The sequence below is a fragment of the Rhinoderma darwinii genome, chromosome 2, assembly GCF_050947455.1.
Source record: "Rhinoderma darwinii isolate aRhiDar2 chromosome 2, aRhiDar2.hap1, whole genome shotgun sequence".
Classification (NCBI taxonomy): Eukaryota; Metazoa; Chordata; class Amphibia; order Anura; family Rhinodermatidae; genus Rhinoderma; species Rhinoderma darwinii.
Window position 1 is genome coordinate 167,758,213 of NC_134688.1, and position 27,404 is coordinate 167,785,616.

At 42.3% G+C, this 27,404-nt stretch overlaps 1 protein-coding gene across 1 annotated transcript; it reads right to left on the reverse strand.

The window, feature by feature from the left end:
- Positions 1–5,150: 5,150 nt before the first annotated feature.
- LOC142740860 (ileal sodium/bile acid cotransporter-like) lies at positions 5,151–27,404 on the reverse strand. The gene is made up of 6 exons (XM_075850282.1): positions 26,995–27,404; positions 20,700–20,818; positions 13,541–13,629; positions 7,746–7,921; positions 6,880–7,037; positions 5,151–5,396 (listed from the first exon to the last, which is right to left on the reverse strand). Exons 1-6 carry the CDS (start codon positions 27,402–27,404, stop codon positions 5,266–5,268), a joined length of 1,083 nt encoding a protein of 360 aa, XP_075706397.1. The 3' UTR covers positions 5,151–5,265.

The following is a 27,404-nucleotide window of genomic DNA, read 5'->3' on the forward strand; positions in this document are numbered from 1 at the left end:
CTGCTGACTATGCATTTGGGCACTTTCTGCAAATCTGGCAACAGACCAGGTCCTCTATTTTGCTAGCAGTCAATCGCATGAAGCAAAAAGCGGATATAAAAAGAAGAGAGCCACCTCAGTATCTTCCAAGTACCAAAGTCCGGCTGTCCTCACGGAATATTCATTTAAAGGTGCCTTCATACAAAGTTACTCCCAGGTTCCTCGGACCTTTTGAGGTACTACAACAGATAAACCCTGTTTCCTATAACCTTCAGCTGCCTCCTACCCTCAGAATCCCCAACTCCTTTCATGTGTCCCTCCTGAAATCAGTGGTCCTGAACCGCTATATTAAGACTCCCAGTCCCACAGTTGCTCCCAGTGATTCATCTGATGTTTTTGAGGTGAGTGAGATGCTGGACTGCAAAAGGGTAGGAGGAAGGACTTTCTATTTGGTGGACTGGAGAGCGTTTGGTCCTGAGGAGAGGTCCTGGGAGCTGGAAGAGAACCTCAGTGCCCCTGCTCTCATTAAGAAGTTCCTCTCTCGCTCTGGCCCCAAGAAGAGGGGGCGTAGGAGGTCGCGCACCCTCGGGTTTACTCACCCCCCAGCGGCCGCAGCCATGGATCTATGAGCGCTGGCTCGCATCTCCTTCCGAGGAGACGCCAGCGCTCACTTCTGTGTCCCGTAGGGTGCACGCGTACGCTCCTGCCCGGCCTTAAAGGGCCAGCAAGCGCACACGGGAGTCAAAATCATCAATTAGCCATGATTCCCTGGACTATAAGAAGGACCCTGCCCCTTTGCTCATTGCCTCATTGTTAGTATTCCCATGTCAGTCTTGCAAATGGTCCCTTAGTGTTATCCTGTTCCCGTTGTTTCCCGTGCCCTGCTACCTGTATCCTATATCCCGTGCTGTGTCCTCGTTCCAGAGCCTTTTAGTGTTGGAGTCATGTCCTACTGCACCTGCTGCATCTGCCATGTCCAGTGTCATCTGCCACATCCAGTATTATCCGCCACGTCTGGCGTAACCTGCTGCACTCGCCTCCATCTTTTCTAAATCCTCGGCCACTGTCTGGACTATTCAGGTACCCTAGAGCGGGAAGTTGTATTGATTGGGTGCTCTGTTGCTTGGCCAGCTGCGTCCCAGCTACGACGGTGCGGCCTAGTGGGTCCACATACCCACAGACCATGACAGTTTATATATATATACCAGTGGTCCTGAACCGCTACAGTAAGACTCCCAGTCCCACAGTTGCTCCCAGTGATTCATCTGATGTGTTTGAGGTGAGGGAGATCCTGGACTACAAAAGGGTAGGAGGAAGGACTTTCTATTTGGTGGACTGGAGAGCGTTTGGTCCTGAGGACAGGTCCTGGGAGCTGGAAGAGAACCTCAGTCTACACTAGTCCTTCTCAATGAATTAGAATATCATCAAAAAGTTATTTCAGTAATTCAAATCGAAAAGTGAAACTCATGTATTATATAGATTCATTACACACAGAGTGATCTATTTCCAGCATTTTTTTTTTTTTAATGTTGAAGATCATGGCCAACAGTTAATGAAAACCCAAAATTTTGTGTCTCAGAAAATTAGAATATTATATTAGCCCAATTTCAAAAATTATTTTTAATACCGAAATGTTGGCTTACTGAAAAGTATGTACAGTATATGCCCTCAATACTCGGTCGGGGCTCCTTTTGCATGAATTATTGCATCAATGCGGTGTGGCATGGAGGCGATCAGCCTGTGGCACTGTTGAGGTGGTATGGAAGCCCAGGTTGCTTTGATAGCAGCCTTTAGCTCGTCTGCATTGTTGGGTCTGGCATCTCATCTTCCTCTTGACAATACCCCATAGATTCTCCATGGGGTTTAGGTCAAGCGAGTTTGCTGGCCAATCAAGCACAGTGATACTGTGGTTATTAAACCAGGTATTGGTACTTTTGGCAGTGTGGCAGGTGCCAAGTCCTGCTGGAAAATGAAATCAGCATCTCCATAAAGCTTGTCAGCAGAGGGAAGTATGAAGTGCCCTAAAATTTCCTGGTAGACGGCTGTGTTTACTCTGGACTTGATATAACAGAATTGAATTTCTGAAATAAATAAACTTTTTCATGATATTCTAATTCATTGAGAAGGACTAGTATATATACAGTATATATGTAGCTTGAGAAAGGCAGTTGCATCTGCCGAAACGTCGCTCACTTGAGGTAAATAAATCCACCCTGTTTCAACTATTCTGAAGTCCTGGTGCCGTTACTTTGTTCTATATCTATCTATCTATCTATCTATCTATCTATCTATCTATCTATCTATCTATCTATCTATCTATCTATCTATCTATCTATCTATCTATCTATCTATCTATCTATCTATCTATCTATCTATCTATCGATATATATCTATATATATCTATATATATATCTATATATAGATCTATCTCTCTCTCTGTCTATATATATAGCAGAAAAAGAATGGCGACAGCACACTGCGACACTAATGCCACCTAAACCACTAAATATAAATAAATATGCACTAAAGCTAAATCTACTTATAATTGGGAGGTTCTTAGTGTTTGCCCATCTGCCACGACAAGGCAACCTCTGTAAGGTGGGAAACTACGCTGCACATACACCCAGAACTGGGACTAAGCCTACATATATACCTGGGGATGGTAGGATCCAGCATTGAACTAATTAAAATCACCCAGGGCAGAATGGGAGGAGTGAAAGAACAAAAATGGAGGCAGTCACTAACCCCACATATATGAATCATATAAACACAACAAAAATTTGAACAGCACATTCCAACTAAATGATACAAAATGTGTATGCAGGTGCAGGTGTCTATATATATATATATATATATATATACACACTAGTGTGTTTATATATATATATATATATATATATATAAATATATACATACACTACTGTTCAAAAGTTTAGGGTCACTTAGAAATTTCCTTATTTCTGAAAGAAAAGCACAGTTTTTTTCAATGAAGATAATATTAAATTAATCAGAAATACACTCTATACATTGTTAATGTGCTAAATGACTATTCTAGCTGCAAACGTCTGGTTTTTAATGCAATATCTACATAGGTGTATAGAGGCCCATTTCCAGCAACCATCACTCCAGTGTTCTAATGGTACATTGTGTTTGCTAACTGTGTTAGAAGGCTAATGGATGATTAGAAAACACTTGAAAACCCTTGTGCAATTATGTTAGCACCGCTGTAAACAGTTTTGCTGTTTAGAGGAGCTATAAAACTGACCTTCCTTTGTGCTAGTTGAGAATCTGGAGCATTACATTTGTGGGTTCGATTAAACTCTCAAAATAGCTAGAAAAAGAGAGCTTTCATGTGAAACTCGACAGTCTATTCTTGTTCTTAGAAATGAAGGCTATTCCATGCGAGAAATTGCTAAGAAACTGAAGATTTCCTACAACGGTGTGTACTACTCCCTTCAGAGGACAGCACACACAGGCTCTAACCAGAGTAGAAAGAGAAGTGGGAGGCCCCGCTGCACAACTGAGCAACAAGACAAGTACATTAGAGTCTCTAGTTTGAGAAATAGACGCCTCACAGGTCCTCAACTGGCAGCTTCATTAAATAGTACCCTCAAAACGCCAGTGTCAACATCTACAGTGAAGAGGCGACTCCGGGATGCTGGCCTTCAGGGCAGAGTGGCAAAGAAAAAGCCATATCTGAGACTGGCTAATAAAAGGAATAGATTAATATGGGCAAAAGTACACAGACATTGGACAGAGGAAGATTGGAAAAAAGTGTTATGCACAGACGAATCGAAGTTTGAGGTGTTTGGATCACACAGAAGAACATTTGTGAGACGCAGAACAACTGAAAAGATGCTGGAAGAGTGCCTGAGGCCGTCTGTCAAGCATGGTGGAGGTAATGAGATGGTCTGGGGTTGCTTTGGTGCTGGTAAAGTGGGAGATTTGTACAAGGTAAAAGGGATTTTGAATAAGGAAGGCTCCATTTTGCAACGCCATGCCATACCCTGTGGACAGCGCTTGATTGGAGACAATTTCATCCTACAACAGGACAATGACCCAAAGCACACCTCCAAATGATGCAAGAACTATTTAGGGAAGAAGCAGGCAGCTGGTATTCTATCTGTAATGGAGTGGCCAGCGCAGTCACCAGATCTCAACCCCATAGAGCTGTTGTGGGAGCAGCTTGACCGTATGGTACGCAAGAAGTGCCCATCAAGCCAATCCAACTTGTGAGAGGGCCTTCTGGAAGCATGGGGTGAAATTTCTCCCGATTACCTCAGCAAATTAACAGCTAGAATACCAAAGGTCTGCAATGCTGTAATTGCTGCAAATGGAACATTCATTGACGAAAGCAAAGTTTGAAGGAGAAAATTATTATTTCAAATAAAAATCATTATTTCTAACATTGTCAATGTCTTGACTATATTTTCTAGTCATTTTGCAACTCTTTTGATAAATATAAGTGTGAGTTTTCATGGAAAACACAAAATTGTCTGGGTGACCCCAAACTTTTGAACGGTAGTGTATATACTGTATATACTCAGTTAAACGGGATCTACTCTGGTTATAAATGAACTGACATAGAACATTGTAATTTAGACTGTCTTAGAATTTTTAAGCAAACAATGACTCTGAGAAATCAGGATTGGTAAGATGCGTCATATTGAACTCAGCAGCGCCAGTATATGTAGCTTCGTCCCATACATAAATACATGATACATTTGTTGCAGTTTCTAAGCATGGTGGTTGGAATATAACTATAGCTGCAATTACTGTTACAGCAGTAAATTATATTGACTTCTACTTTACTGTAGGTTACAGGGTTTAGTTCGCACCACTGGTTTCTTGCTATGAGGCATTAAACTATCTTAACAACCTTGAAAAGAACAGTCACATTTCATGTGGGCGATCAATGTCTATAAAGTCAATGTCTTGATCAGGATATGTTCAGATGGATTTAATCATTGTACAAAACTGCATATTTAACATCTATGAAAAAACATAGAGCGTCGTACAAAAAGCCTTTAATTACACGATATTGTAGCACATTTATTTCACAATTTGTGTTAACAATATATTTCAGAAAACATAAAAATAATTTTACAAATGGAACTCGTACAGTGTGGTAAATTGTTTCAATAAATTAACAATATATACATATTAGTCCTTTTAAGTGTAGAACTGTATTGACAATTCATATTATTTCTAAGCCAGTCTTGTATGACATGGAGTCCTGGACATGTGTTTATTTAAATTCCTAGATTTCGGTATTATCTTGAATTGTTAGATGCCATTGCTTGGCTTGTCATCCAACTGGAACCCTGAATTTGCCTCTCCATTAAGTGATTCTGGTTTAGTTACTTCATCGTTATTCTCTGTCTTGTTTTTACTAAAATACAAGATCAGTCGGTATCCTAAGAGAGAGGTTATAATTCGTTAGATAATAATTTAGACATCTAGAATGTAATGTGTTTTATAGATAAAAACAAGAAAATGACCTGTTGAAAAAGCAGACATTTCATAGCAATATGCCCCTGGCTTTCAGCTAAATAATGATATATTTGAGTGTTCAATAAAATTAACCTAAGCACAATATGATGAGACACACACGTTTCTATGATACTAAACTATATTTGACTACACAGTGCTTTAAATGTGTTCAGAGAGAAAAACGTTGCATTATTTCTAATTGTATCAGGCTAGGTGTAGTGAAACATATAGTGCAGTAGAGCATGGAAGTTGAGCTAGATTATAGGAGTAGGGGGTTGTCATCAAAGAAGAGGAAGTCATGTATGAGTGTTTGCCGATAGGTTGTTCACATGTAACTTCCTGTCAGTCAGATGGAGCACCTCAAAAGAATAAAGTGTCACAGGGACCATAGAAGTAGTGACTGTCACAGGGCCTACAAAGGATGGTGTTGATCCATGGTGTTGCCAACTGATTTGACATGAAGCTAAACTGGGGAGCGGAGTCTAAGAGATAGCTAGGAGTTCACCCTGTGTACATAGATGTGTACTTGGCCGTTAGTATCCCCAGGTCGCTACCTCAAGAGTAGTTTCCGTAAGGTACAATAACAGCAGTCAATATGCAGGGTCTGGTATAGCATAGTTTAGGGCAGGCGGCAGACGCTCACTCATAGTTAGCAAAGCCAGAGGTCAGGGCAGGCGGCAGACAATCATCACAGTAAACAGGCAAAAAGTCAGTGCTGGTGGCAGACTGGGTTGGTCAAGTACAAGCAGGGTCAGTAGCAGTAAATCAAATACCAATCGCAGGAAAGCAGAACTGGCTACCTTGACAAAGAAACCTAATTGCTCAGGCATAGTGTAAAGTGGGAGGTACCCTTATATACTCTGGAAAGCTGGGCGCACTAGAGGCAGCAGGAGGATAGCCAGGAGGAGAGCGGCAGCAGGTAAGGATGCCAACAAAGTGGAGGAGAGATGCGACGCCGGGCAGGAGGCAAAAGATGCTGCTGACTGATGAGTACAAGGCGGCGGAAGTGGGCAGCGGCCATTACATAATGCAAGTAAGTGTTCTGTTCTTTGTAGTAATACTATGGCTGACTTTTAATGGGTCACTACAGCTGTAACTACACTGTCTAATTTTTTTTTTAAAGTGCACTGGCTGACAAATTTGTGCTATTGATGTTATTATGTGAGTACCATGACTATCATTATTATAAATGCAATATAGCTGACCCCACTATGCATACTATGGCAGATATTATTTTTAAGTATAACAACATTGACTGACTCTCCCAATATATGTTAATGTAGTGCTGTGGTGTCTTTTAATACGGTTATACATTTCAGCATTATAAGGAAGAATTGGGTAAATCATTATAAGGGCAAGTAAGACTGCTCAAGCTTCCAACTAAACAGGTTATGTAAAGTAACTCACCGAGTAGTAGTAAAACTGCAAACAGAATCTGGAAAATGCTGTAGATAAGTGGGAAGGTGAACATCATGCTAAGCTGCTCTGGAGTAAAGGAAAGCTGGATAATTGTAGTACATAGTTGAGTATTTTGCATTCCAGTTTCCAAAGAGACTGTGCGGCATCTAAATACGGAAAACAAAAATTAAGAATTTTGTGTTAAGCATTGTAACCTAGTCTAATATGAATATGCATCATTTATATTAATCTATAGTATAACTTTTAGGGCATACTAGGCCAACATTAGCTCTGATTAGGACAAGTATCATACTGGCCCTCCATGGGACTAGAGGTCTTATGAAGTTAAGAGGGAAGACTCTGGCAAAAACATTACAAAACCGCGACTGTCAGATAATACTAAGGTTACAAACAAAACACAAAATGCCCTGAAAACAATATTTTTGTCCATTCCTGGGCAACTGTATTATGCAGGGAGGAATTTTAAATAAAGTTGCTCATTCTGACAAATGGAACATTTCTGAGAATTATATTATTTTAGTGAACCGCTAATAAGCAATTGACTTCAAAGTAATAATAATAATAATAATTTTTGTATAGCGCCAACATATTCCATAGCAATATACAATTCAGAGGGATCATGTACAGACAAAATCAGACATTACGTGACAAAACAAATTAACAATTCAAACAGAGGAGTGAGGACCCTGCTCACAAGAGGTTAATATCTAATTTTGAAAGGGAGAGCCTCATTTTAAAAATGTGGACAGGAATAAAAAGCAGCCACGACTCATAGGCAGTTATTTACACACTAGTTTTGAGATGATAAAATATTTCACAATATTATATTATAAATATGTATATAGTTGGCATACCTGCTCCATGTCTGATTAGATATATAAGCCAACAAGAAGCCAAAAATATAACCAGCAGCTGGAAATATTGTTCCTAAAATCCACAGTTTAGGGGCAATATCCCATGATCCTTTGTATAGAACTCCACCTATTACAGCAATAAGTACAATAAGGATACCTCCTGTAATGGATCCTACCTGCAAGGAAAATAGCATTATTAATTTATGTTACATCGTATTGTAGTAACTTTGAAGCACATAGCATGTTTATATTACTAAACTAACACATTTGTATTTTTTGTGTGACACGACTATACAAAAGAGACCAATGAGATCAGGGGGATCTGCCATATAAATCCACACCCTCTGGGGCAGAGATAAGGGTAGCTGGAGTAGATTGGACTTTCTGGCACTCGGACGTCCAGAGACGGCATGCACCTCTTAATAAATTAGGCGCCTTTTAATCCAGTGATCTTTATATTAAGACTCCCCCCAAGTGTTTATTAAGGAGGGATACATTGATACCTGTCTCCAGGAACCTAAGAAGACCAACTAGATATAACAGTGGTCCATAATGACATTTGGGTTCTATCTTTTGGTCTTCAGATGCCATTATAAAGTCATAGACAATGGGGAGTGCACTTCAAAAACTTGCATTACGCTAGTAATAATCGGACCACTTTGTTTGAATAAGATTTTTTTACCGAATAATAAAACTGTCTTGACAATTTAGAACATAGCCGTATTACACACCCTTAATTATTCTTCTGTAGCAAGGCTCCTCTTTTACTAGGCCTCTTATCCAAGTTGCATAGGCTGATATAGCTGAACCTAAACGTATATATATGAGAACTACATAAAGAGCATGTGGAAGTGCCAGCTGCCCTGTGAAGTTATTATCCAAACCTTTCCATTAATAAAGTGAGCAACAATAATAAATAAATATGTTAAAAATTATAATTGCTGTTTATTCTATTGCCCAATAGATAAGTAAAAACCACTCAGCCATAACATTAAAACCACCTGCCTAATATTGTGTAAGTACCACTCGTGCCGCCAAAACATCTCAGACCCGTCGAGGTATGGACCCCACAAGACCTCTAAACCTGTCCTGTGGTATCTGGCTCCAAGACGTTACCAGCAGATCCTTTGAGTCCTGTGATTTTCAAGGAGGGGCCTCTATGGATCTGACTTTTTTTTCCCAAGCACAACCCACAGATTCTGGATCGGATTAAGATCTGGGAAATTTGTAGGCCAAGTCAACACCTTGAACTTTTGTCATAGTTATAAAACCATTCCAGATCAATTTTTGCAATGTGGCAGGGCATATCATCCTGCTGAAAGAGGCCACTGCCACTAGGGAATACCATTGTCGAAGTAATATTTACATGAATTTTAGGATTTTCCAGCAGAACATTGCCCAGGGCATCACACTGTCTCCGCCAGCTTGCCTTCTTCCCATAATGCATCCTTGTACATGTAACGATGCTGGTTCACACTTCTGGAATCCAATAGGAGGTCAAATGTTACAGTACTCAATTATAGTCCAATGTAATTGGGCGGTATTGCCTTGTCGCCAGTTCACCAATTGTCCTTCCTTGGACCACCTACGGTAGGTGCCAACCACTGCATACCAGAAACACCCCACAAGACCTGCCGTTTTGGAGATGTTCTAACACAGTCGTCCAGCCATCATAATTTGGCCCTTGTCAAAGTCATTCAGATCCTAACACTTGGCCATTTTTCCTGCTTCTAACACATCAGTTTTAAGAACTGACTGCTCAATTGCTGACTAATATATTTTACCCCTTGACAGGTACCATTGTAACAAAATAATCAATGTTGTTCACTTCACTTTTCAGTGCTTTTAATGTTATAGCTGACTATGTAGATTCACTAAGTCTGGGCTCACATGTTGCAGTCATGTTTGGGAAAATCGAGGCAATATGCCACGATTTTGCCACCAATTGCCGCACAAAAATGCATTTTGACTGCAACGTGAAAACCCAGCCTAAGGTTGGTTTTGCACATTCCATTTTGATGCAGTTTACACACACAGCATTTGGGTGCATTCTTCATAGCCAGATATTCGCTGTTAATTTATAAGAAAATGTAAATATCCCTACACACATAAGCCCACATGTATCAAAGGGGTGTAAGTTTAGCCAATGCCAAAGTTTAAGGGGTTGTCCAGGATTGGAAAAACATAGATGCTTTCTTCCAAAAACAATGCCACACTTGTCCACAGGATGTGCGTGGTATTGCAGCTCAGCCCATTTACTTCAGTGTCACTGAGCTGCTACACCAGACACATCCTATGGACAGGTGTAGCACTATTTCTGGAGGAAAGCAGCCATGTTTTTATAATCCTGGACAATTCCTTTAAAGCTTGGCTAATTTATTAACATTTGCAACAACAAATTTATGATTGCCTATAAAAAAACAAACAAACAAACATATTTCTCTACCATTAAAAGGGCTTGTTCACATCAGCATCGGGCTTCCGTTCATCGGTTCTGTTGGACCTTTCCGTCGGTGGAGCCGATAAACGGAAAGCCAAATGGAAACCATAGCTTCCGTTTGCATTATCATTGATTTCAATGGTAATGCTTACGTACCTGTTGGTCTCCGTTTGTTTCCGTTCCGTAAGGTTTCCATTTTTTCTGTGGAAACAATAGCATAGTCGACTGCGCTATTGTTTCCGCAAAAAACCCCAGAAACTTTATGGAACGGAAACAAACGGAAACTAACTGCACCGGAAGCATTACCATTGAAAACAATGGTAATGCAAACAGAAGCTATGGTTTCTGTTTGGCTTTCTGTTTATCGGTTCCTCCAACGGAAAGGTCCAACAGAACCGATCAATGGAAGCCCGATGCTGATGTGAACATGCCCTTAATTCTAGTCAAACAGTAAGTCATGCCCACTTTTCACTACTACTTTTATCCATTCCCATCACAGCCATTTTTTCGATTTTGGTTTTCATTTTTTCTTCCCCACCTTCCAAAATCCATAACTTTTTTTGTTTTTCTGCGATAAAGCCATTTGAGGTCTTGTTTTTTGTGGGACAAGTTGTAGTTTTTCACGGCACCATTTATTGTACCATATAATGTATTGGGAAACTGGAAAAAAAATATTTGTGGGGTGGAATAGGAAAATAACAGTGATTCCTCAATCTTTTTGAGGGGTTTTGTTTTTACGGCTTTTACCGTATGGTAAAAATGTCATGTTAACTTTATTCTACTGGTCAATATGATTAATGCGATACCAAATTTATAACGTTTTTTTTATGTTTTACTACTTTTACAAGGAAGAAACTAATTGTTAAAAATAAAATTTGCGCTTTGTCGCCGCATTCTCAGAGCCGATTGAGCGTTATGAGGGCTTATTTTTTGCGGGCCGAGCTGTAGTTTCTATTGTTTGTGTTTTAATTTTTAATTTTTTACGATGTTCACCATGCGGGTTAAATAGTGTTATAGTGTAATAGATTCGATTTTGATGGATGCAGCGATACCAATTTTGTTTATTTTCTTAATTTTTGACATTACTTTAGAGAAAAAATATTTATTTATGTTTGTTACACTACTAAAAACTTTATGAATTTTTTTTACACAGTTTATTAGTCAACTAGGGAATACTAATGTATTGCAGTATATTGTAATTTTTACAGGCTCCTGTTATGCCCTGCCAGAAGTAGAGCTTAACAGGAGATGAAGAAAGGCAGACCTGAGGGCCTTTATTAGGCCCCTGGGCTGCCATAACAACCATCGGCACCCCGTTATCGCGATGTGAGGGGGGGTGATGAGCTGTCGGAGGGGGGTGCCCCCTCTTTCTAACGTCTTAGATGCTGCAATCGTGATTGATCGCAGCATTTAAGGGGTTAAATGGCCAGGAAAACCGCAATCGCTGTTCCTGGACGTTAGTCCCTGGTGTCAGCTGTAATACACAGCTGACACCCGCACCATACATCCATACACATCCATACATCACTGCCCACCCCGCACCATGACGTGCTATTATGTCGTGGTGCGGGAACAGGTTAAAAACGTACATGCATTTGCAAATTTTTGCAGAACTTTCACTGCAGATGCGCTGCAGAATTGTGGAAAAGTCCGTGGAGGAAAAAGTCTGCTACTTTGGTCCCTAAGCCTGAATTCACACACAGCGTTTTACTGCATTTTTTTGTCGCATTTTCATTGACATTTTTTGCAGCGTTTTTACTAGTTAAAAAAAAAACCGCTGTGGCCAGATGTTACTTTACAGTCTATAGTGAATTATTGAAAAGGCAACATAGTGTTTGAGTTTGTGGCGTTTTTGGTTTTAGGAGCATTTATTTTTTAAAGCGCGTCAGGCTCTCTGTATAGAAATTATTCCGGCGTTTTTCTCTTAGACTTCCCTATAGGACTCGAAAACGCCACCATGCACAAAATAAGAGTAAATAAGAAAAGCCACCAAAAATGCATGTGAATATGCCATAAAAAACACATTACCGTTAAAAAACACTGGCTGATTTTTTTTACTTGCGCTTTTTTTATGCAGTTTAAAACCCCAGACAAAAAAACCTGTGTGAAGGAGGCCTAATACTACTGATATAGAAGGAATCTTTCCTAACAGAAAAGATCATTTGAAAATATAAAATGGTTGCTTGGCAATTACACATCCTAAGGCCTCATGCACACGACCGTAAAAACTCCCGTTATTACGGGTCGTAATTACGACCCCTAATAACGGGCTCATAGACTTCTATTGGCGACGGGTGCCTTCCCGTTTTCTCACGGGAAGGTGCCCGTGCCGTTGAAAAAGATAGAACATGTCCTATTTCAGGCCGTAATAACGGCACGGACAGTCCATAGAAGTCTATGGAGCTCTCGTAATGACGGGTGGCTACATATGTGCACCCGTCATTACGGCAGCGTTGCTAAGTCAGTAAATAGTCACTGTCCAGGGAGCTGAAAGAGTTAACTGATCGGCAGTAACTCTTTCAGCACCCTGGACAGTGACTACCGATCAGTATAAACCTGTAAAAAATAAAAATAAAAGACGTTCATACTTACCGACAACTTCCTGCTTCCTCCAGTCCGGTCTCCCGCCCGTTGCCTTGGTGACGCGTCTCTCTCGACATCCGGCCCGACGTCCTGGATGACGTTTCAGGCCATGTGACCGCTGCAGCCAATCACAGGTCAATCACAGGCTGCAGCAGTCACATGGACTGCCGCGTCATCCAGGGATGTCGGGCTGGATGTGAAGAGAGGGACGCGTCACCAAGACAACGGCCGGGTAAGTATGAATTTCTTTAACTTTTATTACAGAAAAGGCTGTCCCTTCTCTCTATCCTGCACTGATAGAGAGAAGGGGCTGCCGATTAGTGCAGTGCTATTTTGCCGCCAAAAACGTGCTCGTAAATACGGGTGGAATACGTGTGACACCGGACCCATATTTACGAGCACGGGTTCGTAAATACTGGTGCAAAACAGGTGGAATACGTGTGACACCGGACCCGTATTTACGCCAGTATTTACGGGTGGGAAAAAATACGGTCGTGTGCATGAGGCCTAAGCGAGTTATTCCTGTATATGATTGAGTGGCTGAACTTTTCAACAAGAACTGAATCCACAATTGACTTCTTCTGTGATATGCTGCTGTACAAATATAATGGTAGATCTATTTTCCTTTCAAATGACTGTGGGCACAACTGCTGTGTAGCTTTGTTGTACATGTGATAAACTTCAATGTCTGGAATTTTCGGATGGTGAAATCAGTTTTATTTGTGAGCAGTAAATTTTGTGTTTGTAATATCTAAAAAATTATTTTACTCACCTTAAGGATTTTCTTAGCTTGTCGTGGCCATTTATAATTAACAAAGATTCCAAATCCAACTGGAACAACAAGAGTCACTAAAGCAATACCTGAAAGTAAGAATGTGGTCAATGCAGTACTTTCAGAATAAATACACAAGAATCAAATATTACACATGAGTTAAATGTTAACAGTTTTCTGACATACATGTATTAGAAATTCTGCTTACATAGATGTCTTACAATGCATGAGGCCCCTGTCACAGTAGAATGGTATAGACCACAGATTAGTCCTGTGTAATTGTGACCACCGGCATTCCCCTCTTAACTGCAGCCGCGACTGCTGGCCTACCAGGACTTGCCGGCGTCTCCTCCTCCAGAGACGCTGGCACACACTGCTCTCTCCTTCTTTACTGCTAGGATGCCCCCGGTCTTACAGGGCCAGCGCATGCACCTGCAACTTAGTCCAATCCCTACACTCCTGGGACTTTAAAAAGGTCTCTGCCCACTTCCGCCTTGCTTGAGCGATGTTGTTTCTTTCCTACATTTGTCTTGCAAATGGTTCATTGACTGTATCCTGTATCCTGTATCCCGTATCCTGAATCCTGTTTCCCATATCCAGTAGTTGTGTTTAGTTCTAGTGCCTAAGTTGACTGTCCGAGATGACTTTACCATCTGTGTCCGGAGATGTTGTGTCTTCCCTACATTTGTCTTGCAAATGGTTCCTTAGCTGTATTCTGTATCCTGAATCCTGTTTCCCGTATCCTGTAGCTGTGTTTAGTTCTAGTGCCTAAGTTGAATGTCCGAGATGACTTCACCATCTGTGTCCAGAGCCCGTGCAAAACCGAGTGTCCGAGACGACTTCACTATCTGTGTCCGGTGCCCGTGCCAAACCGAGTATCCGAGACGACTTCTCCTTCTTTGTCTGATGCCCGTGCCAAACCGTGTGTCCGAGACGACTTCACCATCTGTGTCAGGTGCCCGCGCCAAGCCGAGTGTCCGAGACGACTGCACCATCTGAGTCCAGTGTCCTAGCCAAGTCCAGTTTCCGAGATGACTGCACTACTCCAGTCCGGTGTCCTAGCTAAGTCCAGTGTCTGAGATGACTGCACTACTCCAGTCCGTAGTCCTAGCCACACTACATTATCCTGCACAGGCCTGCTCCCTAATGACTGTATGGCATATACCCACTTCTGACCTCCCAGGTACTTTAGCCTTACTGACTCTCACAGACTCTGTTGATCAGCAGCTGCTCTGTTACAGCGGAGTGACCCAATGGGTCCACATACATGTAAGTTGTTACAGTTTGCTCAGGCCATGTATCCCGCTGGTCAACCCAAGACAGCAGTCCAGTTGATGTAAGTGGACATGCGTGACCTCCGTGCACGACAGGATCAGCTCCTACAGGCTGTAAACTCAATTATTACTCGTTTGGCTCTTCCTTCTGTGCCTTCTGTGGCTGCTCCCACTACTCCACCACTTGCTATCCCTCCTGCCCGTTTTGGTCCTGGAATTTCATTGCCCCTACCACCTCATTACAATGGAGTTGCAAAAACCTGTAGAGGCTTCATCAACCAGTGCCAAATCCACTTTAGATTACACGCTCATGTTTTCCCATCTGATGTGACCGAGGTCACTTTTATTGTCTCCCTTCTCTCTGGCAAAGCCCTGGCATAGGCAAACCCTATCTGGGAACGTGAGGGGCCGGAAGCTTTGAACCTTCAATTGTTTCTGAAGACTTTTCATATGGCATTTAAAGAACTGGGCCGAACGTCTTTTACAGCTGTCTCTCTTCTGACTCTCCATCAAGGGGAATCGACAGTAGGAGAATACGCCATTCAGTTTCGTACGTTGGCAGAGGAACTGTCATAGAATAACGAGGCCTTGGTAGCAACTTTTTGGCAAGGGCTAGCTCCTCAAATAAAAGATGAGCTGGCAGCTCGTGACCTACCTTCCACCTTGGATGCTCTAATTCTGCTGGCAACACGGATCGACATGATGGTCCAAGTACACGCCCAGGAAGATCGTCGTGAGAAAAGGCCCTATAAACGGGTGACTAGGTTCCAGAGAGCCCTACTGCTTCCTCCGGTTGTTTCTCCTGAAGAGCCTATCCAGGTAGACAGACTCAGACTGTCTGACCAGGAGCGGCAGCGCAGACGCTCTACAGGATTATGTCTGTACTCTGTCTACAAGGGTAATTTTGTGTGACAATGTCCACAGAAGCCGGGAAACTTCAGCACCTAGGACAACTGCAAAATTCCCTCCCAAATTATCTACAGGGTGGGCCATTTATATGGATACACCTAAATAAAATGGGAATGGTTGGTGATATTAACTTCCTGTTTATGGCACATTAGTATATGGGAGGGGGGAAACTTTTCAAGCTGGGTGTTGACCATGGCGGCCATTTTGAAGTCGGCCATTTTGTATCCAACTTTAGTTTTTTCAATGGGAAGAGGGTCATGTGACACATCAAACTTATCGAGAATTTCACAAGAAAAACAATGGTGTGCTTGGTTTTAACGTTACTTTATTCTTTCATGAGTTATTTACAAGTTTCTGACCACTTATAAAATGTGTTCAAAGTGCTGCCCATTGTGTTGGAATGTCAATGCAACCCTCTTCTCCCACTCTTCACACACTGATAGCAACACCGCAGAAGAAATGCTAGCACAGGCTTCCAGTATCCGTAGTTTCAGTTGCTGCACATCTCGTATCTTCACAGCATAGACAATTGCCTTCAGATGACCCCAAAGATAAAAGTCTAAGGGAGTTAGATCAGGAGGCATTTCTTCTGCGGTGTTGTTTCCCAAATGGAGTCACTTTTTGGGAAACTACACCCCTAGAGGAATTCAACTAGGGGTGTAGTGAGCATTTTGACCCCCCAGGTGTATCATAGATTTCATTAGAATTGGGCAGTAAACATGAAAAATTTTATTTTTTTCACTAAGACATAGCTTTAGGTCAAAATGTTTCATTTTCTCATCAAATAAAGAAGAAAAATCACCATAACATTTGTAGAGCAACTTCTCCAGAGTACGGAAATACCTGATATGTGGTAAAATGAATACACGTCAGGGCTCAGAAGGGAAGGAGCGCCATGTGGCTTTTGGAGAGCAGATTTTGCTGGATTGGTTTTTCTGCACCATGTCGCTTTTGCAGAGCCCCTTAGGTACCAGTACGGTGGAAACTAACCAAACGTCACTCCATTTGGCAAACTAAACCCATTGAAGAATTAATCTAGGGGGGTAGTGAGCATTTTGACCCCACAGGTGTCTCATTGATTTTATTAGAAATGGGCAGTGAAAATGAAAAATTACATTATTTTCCAATAAGACGAAGCATTAGTTCAAAATTTTTCATTTTCTCAACAAATAAAGGAGAAAAAGCACCATAACATTTGTAAAGCAACATCTTCAGAGTAGGAAACTATCCCACATGTGGTCATAAACTGCTATTTGGACACACAGCAAGGCTCTAAAGGGAAGGAGCGCCATTTAGTATTTGGAGTGGAGATTTTACAAGATTCGTTTTTTGACACCATGTTGCATTGAGATATAGTACCAGGACAGTGGTACCCCTGAAAAATTACCCCATTTCTGAAACTAGATCCCTCAAAGAATTTATCTAGGGGTGTAGTGAGCATTTTGACCGCACAAGTGTTTTACAAAAATGAGTAAACGATAGATGTTGCAGATTGAAAATTGCAGTTTTCCACAGATATGCCATTTCAGTGCCCAATGTGTTGTGCCCAGCTTGTACCACCGTAGACACACACCCATAAATTGTTAAGCGGGTTATCCAGAATACAGTAATACCCAATATGTGGTCATAAATTGCCGTTTGGGCACACTGCCAGGCTCAGTTGGACCACCATTTGGCTTTTGAAGCGCAGATTTTGCTTGGTGTTTTAGTGGTATTTTATCTTATAATGTGGGGGCATATGTAAACTGGGCGGAGTACATCAGGGTATATGTAAGCTGTGCGTAGTACATCAGAGTATACACTACCATTTAAATGTTTGGATTCACCCAGACAATTTTGTGTTTTCCATGAAAACTCACACTTATATTTATCAAATGAGTTGCAAAATGACTAGAAAATATAGTCAAGACATTGACAAGGTTAGAAATAATGATTTTTATTTGAAATAATAATTTTCTCCTTCAAACTTTGCTTTCGTCAAAGAATGCTCCATTTGCAGCAATTACAGCATTGCAGACCTTTGGCATTCTAGCTGTTAATTTGCTGAGGTAATCGGGAGAAATTTCACCCCATGCTTCCAGAAGCGCGTCCCACAAGTTGGATTGGCTTGATGGGCACTTCTTGCGTACCATACGGTCAAGCTGCTCCCACAACAGCTCTATGGGGTTGAGATCTGGTGACTGCGCTGGCCACTCCATTACAGATAGAATACCAGCTGCCTGCTTCTTCCCTAAATAGTTCTTGCATAATTTGGAGGTGTGCTTTGGGTCATTGTCCTGTTGTCGGATGAAATTGGCTCCAATCAAGCGCTGTCCACAGGGTATGGCATGGCGTTGCAAAATGGAGTGATAGCCTTCCTTATTCAAAATCCCTTTTACCTTGTACAAATCTCCCACTTTACCAGCACCAAAGCAACCCCAGACCATCACATTACCTCCACCATGCTTGACAGATGGCGTCAGGCTCTCTTCCAGCATCTTTTCAGTTCTGCGTCTCAAATGTTCTTCTGTGTGATCCAAACACCTCAAACTTCGATTCGTCTGTCCATAACACTTTTTTCCAATCTTCCTCTGTCCAATGTCTGTGTGCTTTTGCCCATATTAATCTTTTCCTTTTATTAGCCAGTCTCAGATATGGCTTTTTCTTTGCCACTCTGCCCTGAAGGCCAGCATCCCGGAGTCGCCTCTTCACTGTAGACGTTGACACTGGCGTTTTGCGGGTACTATTTAATGAAGCTGCCAGTTGAGGACCTGTGAGGCGTCTATTTCTCAAACTAGAGACTCTAATGTACTTGTCTTGTTGCTCAGTTGTGCAGCGGGGCCTCCCACTTCTCTTTCTACTCTGGTTAGAGCCTGTTTGTGCTGTCCTCTGAAGGGAGTAGTACACACCGTTGTAGGAAATTTTCAGTTTCTTGGCAATTTCTCGCATGGAATAGCCTTCATTTCTAAGAACAAGAATAGACTGTCGAGTTTCACATTAAAGCTCTCTTTTTCTAGAGATTTGGAGAGTTTAATCGAACCCACAAATGTAATGCTCCAGATTCTCAACTAGCTATATACACTACCGTTCAAAAGTTTTGGGTCACTTAGAAATTTCCTTATTTTTGAAAGAAAAGCACTGTTTTTTTCAATGAAGATAACATTAAATTAATCAGAAATACACTCTATACATTGTTAATGTGGTAAATGACTATTCTAGCCGCAAATGTCTGGTTTTTAATGCAATATCTACATAGGTGTATAGAGGCCCATTTCCAGCAACCATCACTCCAGTGTTCTAATGGTACATTGTGTTTGCTAGGTGTGTTAGAAGGCTAATGGATGATTAGAAAACACTTGAAAATCCTTGTGCAATTATGTTAGCACCGCTGTAAACAGTTTTGCTGTTTAGAGGAGCTATAAAACTGACCTTCCTTTGCTAGTTGAGAATCTGGAGTATTACATTTGTGCGTTCGATTAAACTCTCCAAATGGCTAGAAAAAGAGAGCTTTCATGTGAAACTCGACAGTCTATTCTTGTTCTTAGAAATGTAGGCTATTCCACGCGAGAAATTGCCAAAAAACTGAAGATTTCCTACAACGGTGTGTACTACTCCCTTAAGAGGACAGCACAAACAGGCTCTAACCAGAGTAGAAAGAGAAGTGGGTGGCCCCGCTGCACAACTGAGCAACAAGACAAGTACATTAGAGTCTCTAGTTTGAGAAATAGACGCCTCACAGGTCCTCAACTGGCAGCTTCATTAAATAGTACCCGCAAAACGCCAGTGTCAACGTCTACAGTGAAGAGGCGACTCCGGGATGCTGGCCTTCAGGGCAGAGTGGCAAAGAAAAAGCCATATCTGAGACTGGCTAATAAAAGGAAAATATTAATATGGGCAAAAGCACACAGACATTGGACAGAGGAAGATTGGAAAAAAGTGTTATGGACAGACGAATCGAAGTTTGAGGTGCTTGGATCACACAGAAGAACATTTGTGAGACGCAGAACAACTGATAAGATGCTGGAAGAGAGCCTGACGCCATCTGTCAAGCATGGTGGAGGTAATGTGATAGTCTGGGGTTGCTTTGTTGCTGGTAAAGTGGGAGATTTGTACAAGGTAAAAGGGATTTTGAATAAGGAAGACTATCACTCCATTTTGCAACGCCATGCCATACCCTGTGGACAGCACTTGATTGGAGCCAATTTCATCCTACAACAGGACAATGACCCAAAGCACACCTCCAAATTATGCAAGAACTATTTAGGGAAGAAGCAGGCAGCTGGTACTCTATCTGTAATGGAGTGGCCAGCGCAGTTACCAGATCACAACCCCATAGAGATGTTGTGGGAGCAGCTTGACCGTATGGTACGCAAGAAGTGCCCATCAAGCCAATCCAACTTGTGGGAGGGGCTTCTGGAAGCATGGGGTGAAATTTTTCCCGATTACCTCAGCAAATTAACAGCTAGAATGCCAAAGGTCTGCAATGCTGTAATTGCTGCAAATGGAGCATTCTTTGACGAAAGCAAAGTTTGAAGGAGAAAATTATTATTTCAAATAAAAATCATTGTTTCTAACCTTGTCAATGTCTTGACTATATTTTCTAGTCATTTTGCAACTCATTCGATAAATATAAGTGTGAGTTTTCATGGAAAACACAAAATTGTCTGGGTGACCCCAAACTTTTGAACGGTAGTGTGTATATATATATATATATATGTATATATATATATATATATATATATATATATATATATATATATATATATCATCATTTTTTATTCTTGGTTTTCCTTTAGCTGTCATTGCATCAAACTCTGCTACTGTACTGTTCTGAAAAGTCGGTAAAATGCTTCCTCGCCATTTTGTCAACATTTCTTGTTCTTTCTTTAAAGCAGAAATGGTTAACGAACTCCGAATTGAAGCATATATTCTCTGTTAGCACATCTGTTTAATGCACAGTATTCTCTGATATTACATTGTGTAATAGAATCACTTACCAATACTGTCATAAGGGATAACAATGGAAGCGGAATCAACCCATGTTTTAGTGTAGAGGAAAAGGCAGAGCGGCATCATGCCTAATGCAAGGAGCGTGGAACAAGTTGTCATGCTTATACTGCAAAACAAATCAATAATCGTTGTTACAAAACATACATGACGTCTATTAAAACCAAATGCATAATAACAGCCAGGCCACAGAGCAAAAACACATGGAGAAAATCAGATTTTGCACTCTAGTCTGCTCAAACAATGCATTGCCTGTGTCAGTGAATATAGTCTGCTGTAATAATGGTACATGAAGAATCTGGGTTAAATGCACTCTTTAACATACAATTCAAATATATATAATATTAAGGCCTTATTCACACTAGCGTATTTCTCGTCCGTGTGCTGTCCGTTTTAACTAGTGGCGTAACTACCGCTGTAGCAGCCGTAGCGGCTGCTACGGGGCCCGCGGAATGAAGGGGCCCGTGTCGCCCACCGGCACAGGCCCCCACCATGGCCGGAGGCTCCGCTAGCAGCCGCTATGGCTGCTACAGCGGGACGCCACTGAACACTACGGCAGAGCAGGGAGGTATCTCCCTGCTCTGCCATTTAACAAAAGACATGTATCCCCTATCCACAGGATAGGGGATACATGTGTGATCACTTGCAGCGATTGGGAGAACGGGGGACTGAAAGTCCCCTGAAGTTCTCCATCACAAACCTCGGACTTCCGGGGTCTGTGTGGGCAGCTCCGTAGAAATGAATGGAGCGCCGGTCGCACTTGTGCGCATGCGTGACCAGCGCTCCTTTCATTTTTATTGAGCTGCGCAGACGCCGGAAGTCAGAGGTTAGTTATGGAGAACTTGGGGGACTTTAGGTCCCCCGTTCTCCCTATCAGTGCCAGCGATCACACATGTATCCCCTATCCTGTAGATAGGCGATACATGTCTTTTGTAGGACACACTTTAGGTCGCATTTTTTTTGGGAGTTGGGGACGCTGTATGGCGTTCCCTACAGGGGGGAGCTGTATGGCGTTCCCTACAGGGGAGGGCAGTATGGCGTTCCCTACAGGGGGGGCTGTATGGCGTTCCCTACAGGGGGGAGCTGTATGGCGTTCCCTACAGGGGGGAGGTGTATGGCGCTCCCTACAGGGTGGGGCTGTATGGCGTTCCCTACAGGGGGGGCTGTATGGCGTTCTCTACAGTGTGGGCTGTATGGCGTTAGCGCCATACAGCCCCTTCTGTAGATAACGCCATACAGTCCCCCCTGTAGATAACGCCATACAGTCCCCCCTATAGATAACGCCATACAGCCCCCCCTGTAGGGAACACCATACAGTCGCCCTGTAGATAACGCCATACAGCCCCGCTGTAGATAACGCCATACAGCCACCCCTGTAGATAACACCATACAACCCGCCTGTAGATAACGCCATACAGTCCCCGCTGTAGATAACGCCATACAGCCCTCCCCCTGTAGATAACGCCATACAGCCCTCCCCCTGTAGATAACGCCATACAGCCCCCCTGTAGATAGCGCCATACAGCCCCCTCTGTAGATAGCGCCATACAGCTCCCTCTGTAGATAGCGCCATACAGCCCCCCCGTAGGGAACGCCATACAGCCCCCCTGTAGATAACGCCATACAGCCCTCCCCCTGTAGATAACGCCATACAGCCCCCCCTATAGATAACGCCATACAGCCCCCCCTGTAGGGAACACCATACAGTCCCCCTGTAGATAACGCCATACAGCCCCCCCTGTAGATAACACCATACAACCCCCCTGTAGATAACGCCATACAGTCCCCCCTGTAGATAACGCCATACAGCCCTCCCCCTGTAGATAACGCCATACAGCCCTCCCCCTGTAGATAACGCCATACAGCCCTTCCCCTGTAGATAACGCCATACAGCCCCCCTGTAGATAGCGCCATACAGCCCCCTCTGTAGATAGCGCCATACAGCTCCCTCTGTAGATAGCGCCATACAGCCCCCCCCGTAGGGAACGCCATACAGCCCCCCTGTAGATAACGCCATACAGCCCCCCTGTAGGGAGCACCATACAGCACCCCCCTGTAGGGAACGCCATACAGCATCCCCTGTAGGGAACACCATACAGCCCCCCCCTCTAGATAGCGCCATACAGCCCCCTCTGTAGATAGCGCCATACAGCCCCCCTCTAGATAATGCCATACAGTCCCCACTGTAGATAACGCCACACAGTCCCTCCTGTAGATAACGCCATACAGCCCCCTCTGTAGATATCTACAAAGGGGGCTGTATGGCGCTATCTACAGAGGGGGCTGTATGGCGCTTTCTACAGGGGGGGCTGTATGGCGTTATCTACAGGGGGGCTGTATGGCGTTATCTACAGGGGGGCTGTTTGGCGTTATCTACGGGGGGGCTGTATGGCATTATCTACAGGGGAGGCTGTATGGCGTTATCTACAGGGGGGGCTGTATGGCGTTATCTACAGGGGGGCTGTATGGCGTTATCTACAGGGGGCTGTATGGCGTTATCTACAGGGGGGGCTGTATGGCGTTATCTACAGGGGGGGCTGTATGGCGTTATCTACAGGGGGCTGTATGGCGTTATCTATAGGGGGGGCTGTAAAAAAGACACTATCTACAAGGGGGGGTTGTGTGACACCCAGGGGAGGGGGGGCCCCAGTCAAAAGTTTGCTATGGGGCCCAGTCTTTCCTAGTTACGCCCCTGGTTTTAACCCATGCAATTCAATGGGGCTATTTACACAACCGTATGCTGTCCATTTTTCATGGATCAGATGTTAAAGAAATGCAGAAAAAAAAAAGAAAAGTAAAACCAGGAAATGCTTGAAGAGGAAAAAACAGGTGACACACGTAAACCAGAATGACGTAGCACAGACATTCTTATGGATAAAAAAACGGTCCTTTTTGTTAGGACGTAAATCGGACATGCTCCAGTGAATAAGGCCTTAAAAAGAGTTGTCCAGGCACGCGGCTGTTTTTCATACTGATGACCTATACACAGGATAGGTCATCGGTATATGATTGGTGGGGGCTATGCAGTGGTTGGTAACGAAAACAGCTTACTCCGACCACAGTATAACAGCCTTGCTGTAGTACTGCAGCTCTGCTCCTATTCAAGTGAATAGGAGCAGAGCTGCAGTAACCCAGCATGACCACTATTCAGTGTACGGAGCCATCTGCTTCCGGCACCGACCACTGCATAATTTCCGATGCCTGGGGGCAGCCAGAACAGCTGATTGGTGCGGGGTCCGGATGTCGGAGCCCCATGGATCATATACTGATGACCTATCCTGTGGATAGGTCATGAGTATGAAAAACCGCCCCCTACATGGTCAACCCGTTTAATATGCAATTTGCAGGTGTAACTAAGCTTTGAGTTAAAGTAGAACTTTACTTTTGAACAACAATTCAATCGCATAATTCCAGTTTTAATCTCTGAATTAAAACATTTTATAACTTTATAAATATTTTATTATTCTTTTTGTAACAATCTTGAGCTACATTGCGTTTTGCTGGTTTCATGTAACCAGAAGGCAGTGGATTGTGGGTGCTTAGATGACTGTAAGGGCATGGCTAGACGTGGCGGGTTTCTGCAGACACTGTCCGCATCAATGCCGCACATAATCTGCGTTGCAGATTCTGTTGCGGCTTTGCCTAAAATGTGCAGTAAATTGATGCAAATTAGCCGTTGCGTATTCAGGTGAAGAGTACATCCTGGTGTCTTTTAAAACATTTCATTTCAGTCTAGTTATAGACCTAGAAATACATAGGTCCAGCCAGAATGAAGATATATCCTGTTTGTAAAACCAATACGCAACGCAACACACATAACATCTGCGGATTTCATTGCGGAATTTTGAATCTCCATTGAAGTCAATGGAGAAATTCCGCAATATATCCGCAACAAGTCCGCTACACGTCCGCAACAGCCAGTGTATGCTGCGGACACCAAATTCCGCACCGCAGCCTATGGTCAGCAGCGGAGTTTTCAGCAACGTGTGCACGAACCTAACTAAAAAGGTGTGGAAACCGATGGAGAAAATGTCCGCTGCGGATTTCCAGAGCAATTCCGCCACATCTGGCCATGCCCTTAGGCCTCTTTCACATGGAAGTATCTTGGTCACTATTTCACATCAGTATTTGTAAGCCAAAACTAGGAGTGAAACCGATACAGAGAAAAAGTATGATTGAAACATTTGCACCTCTTCCATGTTTTGATACCCCTACTGGATTTGGATTACATATACTGATGCAAAATATTGACAAATGAAAATGGCCTTTGGCCTCATGCATATTAGCATATTATAAGGCCCCATGCACACGACAGTAGAATTTGTCCATAATTACAGACTGTAATTACGGTTCGCAATTATGGACCAATTCACTTCTATTGAGCACGGACACCTTCCTGTATATTTGGGAAGGTGTCCGGGCTGTAGAAAGCTTCAGCAAAAGGACACAGGCCAAAAATGCTGCCGGCTGTGCCTGTAATTGCAGACCGTGATTACAGGCATGACCCTGTGCATGAGACCTGACTGTACAATCTTCCAGATTTCTTTGCTTCTGTACGCCTAAATGGCAACGATTTTATATGAAATCCTCAGGAAAAAAATTGGACGCCATATTACGGAAAATAATAGTGCTGCAATATGGTGCCATACAGAGTGTCTCTAGCTCTATTGTATGATCCACAAGGCATCCAATTTTTCCCTGTACAATCTCTGAACATACAGAGATCTTCTGTATTACTTAAAGAGGAAACAAGAAAGTTTTCAGCAAGGCACTCTGATATTTATTTGTAAATTTTAACATGAAGTTGTTATGGAGGCAAAGTTTGTCATTGGAATACAATTTTCATGATGTCGAATGAAAAAATAAAATTCTCTTCATTCCCTTTTAGAACATTTTCCTTTGATCTGTTTTATTGAAGCAATATATACATGGCCCATATTAACATAACTGTACTAAAGTGTTATGACCTACATTTTGTTGTTTCCAAATACATCTGTAAAGCCTCCAGTTTAGTGACACACAATAAACTGAAATGCAGTAAACTGCATGGATTTGTAACCTGGCGACCAGATAATGGGATACCAATCTATCCATATTACTGTGTCCTTATATTCAAAAAGTGAAAGTCATATATTATATAGATTCATTACACAGAGTGATCTACTGTATTTCCAGCATTTTTTCTTTTAATGTTGAGGAGTATAGCTAACAGTTAATGAAAACCCGAAATTTAGTGTCTCAGACAATTAGAATATTATATAAGCCCAATTTTTAGTACCAAAATGTTGGTTTACTGAAAGTATGTCCAGTATATGCACTCAATACTTGGTCGGGGCTCCTTTTGCATGAATTACTGCATCAATGCGGCGTGGCATGGAGGCGATCAGCCTGTGGCACTACTGAGCTTTTATGGAAGCCTAGGTTGCTTTGATAGCAGCCTTCAGCTCGTCTGCATTGTTGGGTCTGGCGTCTCATCTTCCTTTAGACAACACCCCATAGATTCTCTATGGGGTTTAGGTCAGGCGAGTTTGCTGGCCAATCAAGCAGTGATACTGTATATACAATACAAATGCAAGGTTGAAATTATATATTCATTATTAGATAGATAGTTTCAGAAATTTCTGCTACTATAAATCAGTTCCATACAAATGAATGGGGTTGTCCATTTATCCAAATACTCATTTAGATGAATGGAACAGTCGCAAAATTTCTGCAACAAATCTGCGGTGTGTCAATATACGCTAATGGGTACAACCAAAAACTGTATCTCCCACGTGTCTTGACTGAGAACTGATGGTCTATTGAAAACATACCATAAAACCTATTTAAGCTGGATTCACACATACCGTTTTTTAGCGCTTTTTTCTTGCAGTCAGATATTACATAAATGTCTATAGTGCACTATAAAACGCAGTACATGCAATTTAGTTTTGTTTGTGGGGTTTTGGGTTAGTTTTATGGGGTCTGTAGTGTTTTTTTTATTTTTATTAAAACGCATCATTCTTTGGGTGTGGTGTCATTTTTTGCTTTTTTCCCCATAGGGTTCTCTATAGGACTTCAAAAACGCCACAAATGAAACAAAATAAATATGCAACCAAAAAAGAATGACATGAAAAACAATTAAAATTGATGGCATTTTTTTTACAAGCATTTAAAAATGGTGAAAACAAAAAGTGTGTGTGAAAATATTTGAACAAGAGCACGGTATTAACTGCCATATAAGCACTTAGAATGAAATACAGAACAAGTTTGGGATCCAAATATATATATACATATATATCTTACCTTAAGTCCATGTCTCCATCTACCCAGTATGCCAGGATGTTAGAGCCAGTGCCACCAGGACAACAGCCCATGATTAAAATAACAACAGCTTGGACGGGATGAACGTTAAATGCCAGAGACAATACAAAGGCAGTGAGGGGCATTATCCCAAACTGACACAGGAATCCTACTGCTATGCCCCAGGGGCGTCTTATGTGACCCCAAAATTTCTTTACCTCCACAGTGCAGCCCATTGAAAACATGACTAGAGCTAACATGATGGTGATGACAGTACTTAAAACTATGTTTAGAGTAGCATTGAAATTGTCAGGGGGCAATACACAGGAGGGTCCCTTACAAATGGTTGTATTTTCAGGACATGTTTGCCCACTGTTCAGAATCCGATGTGTTAAAATAATGGAGCCTTCCAT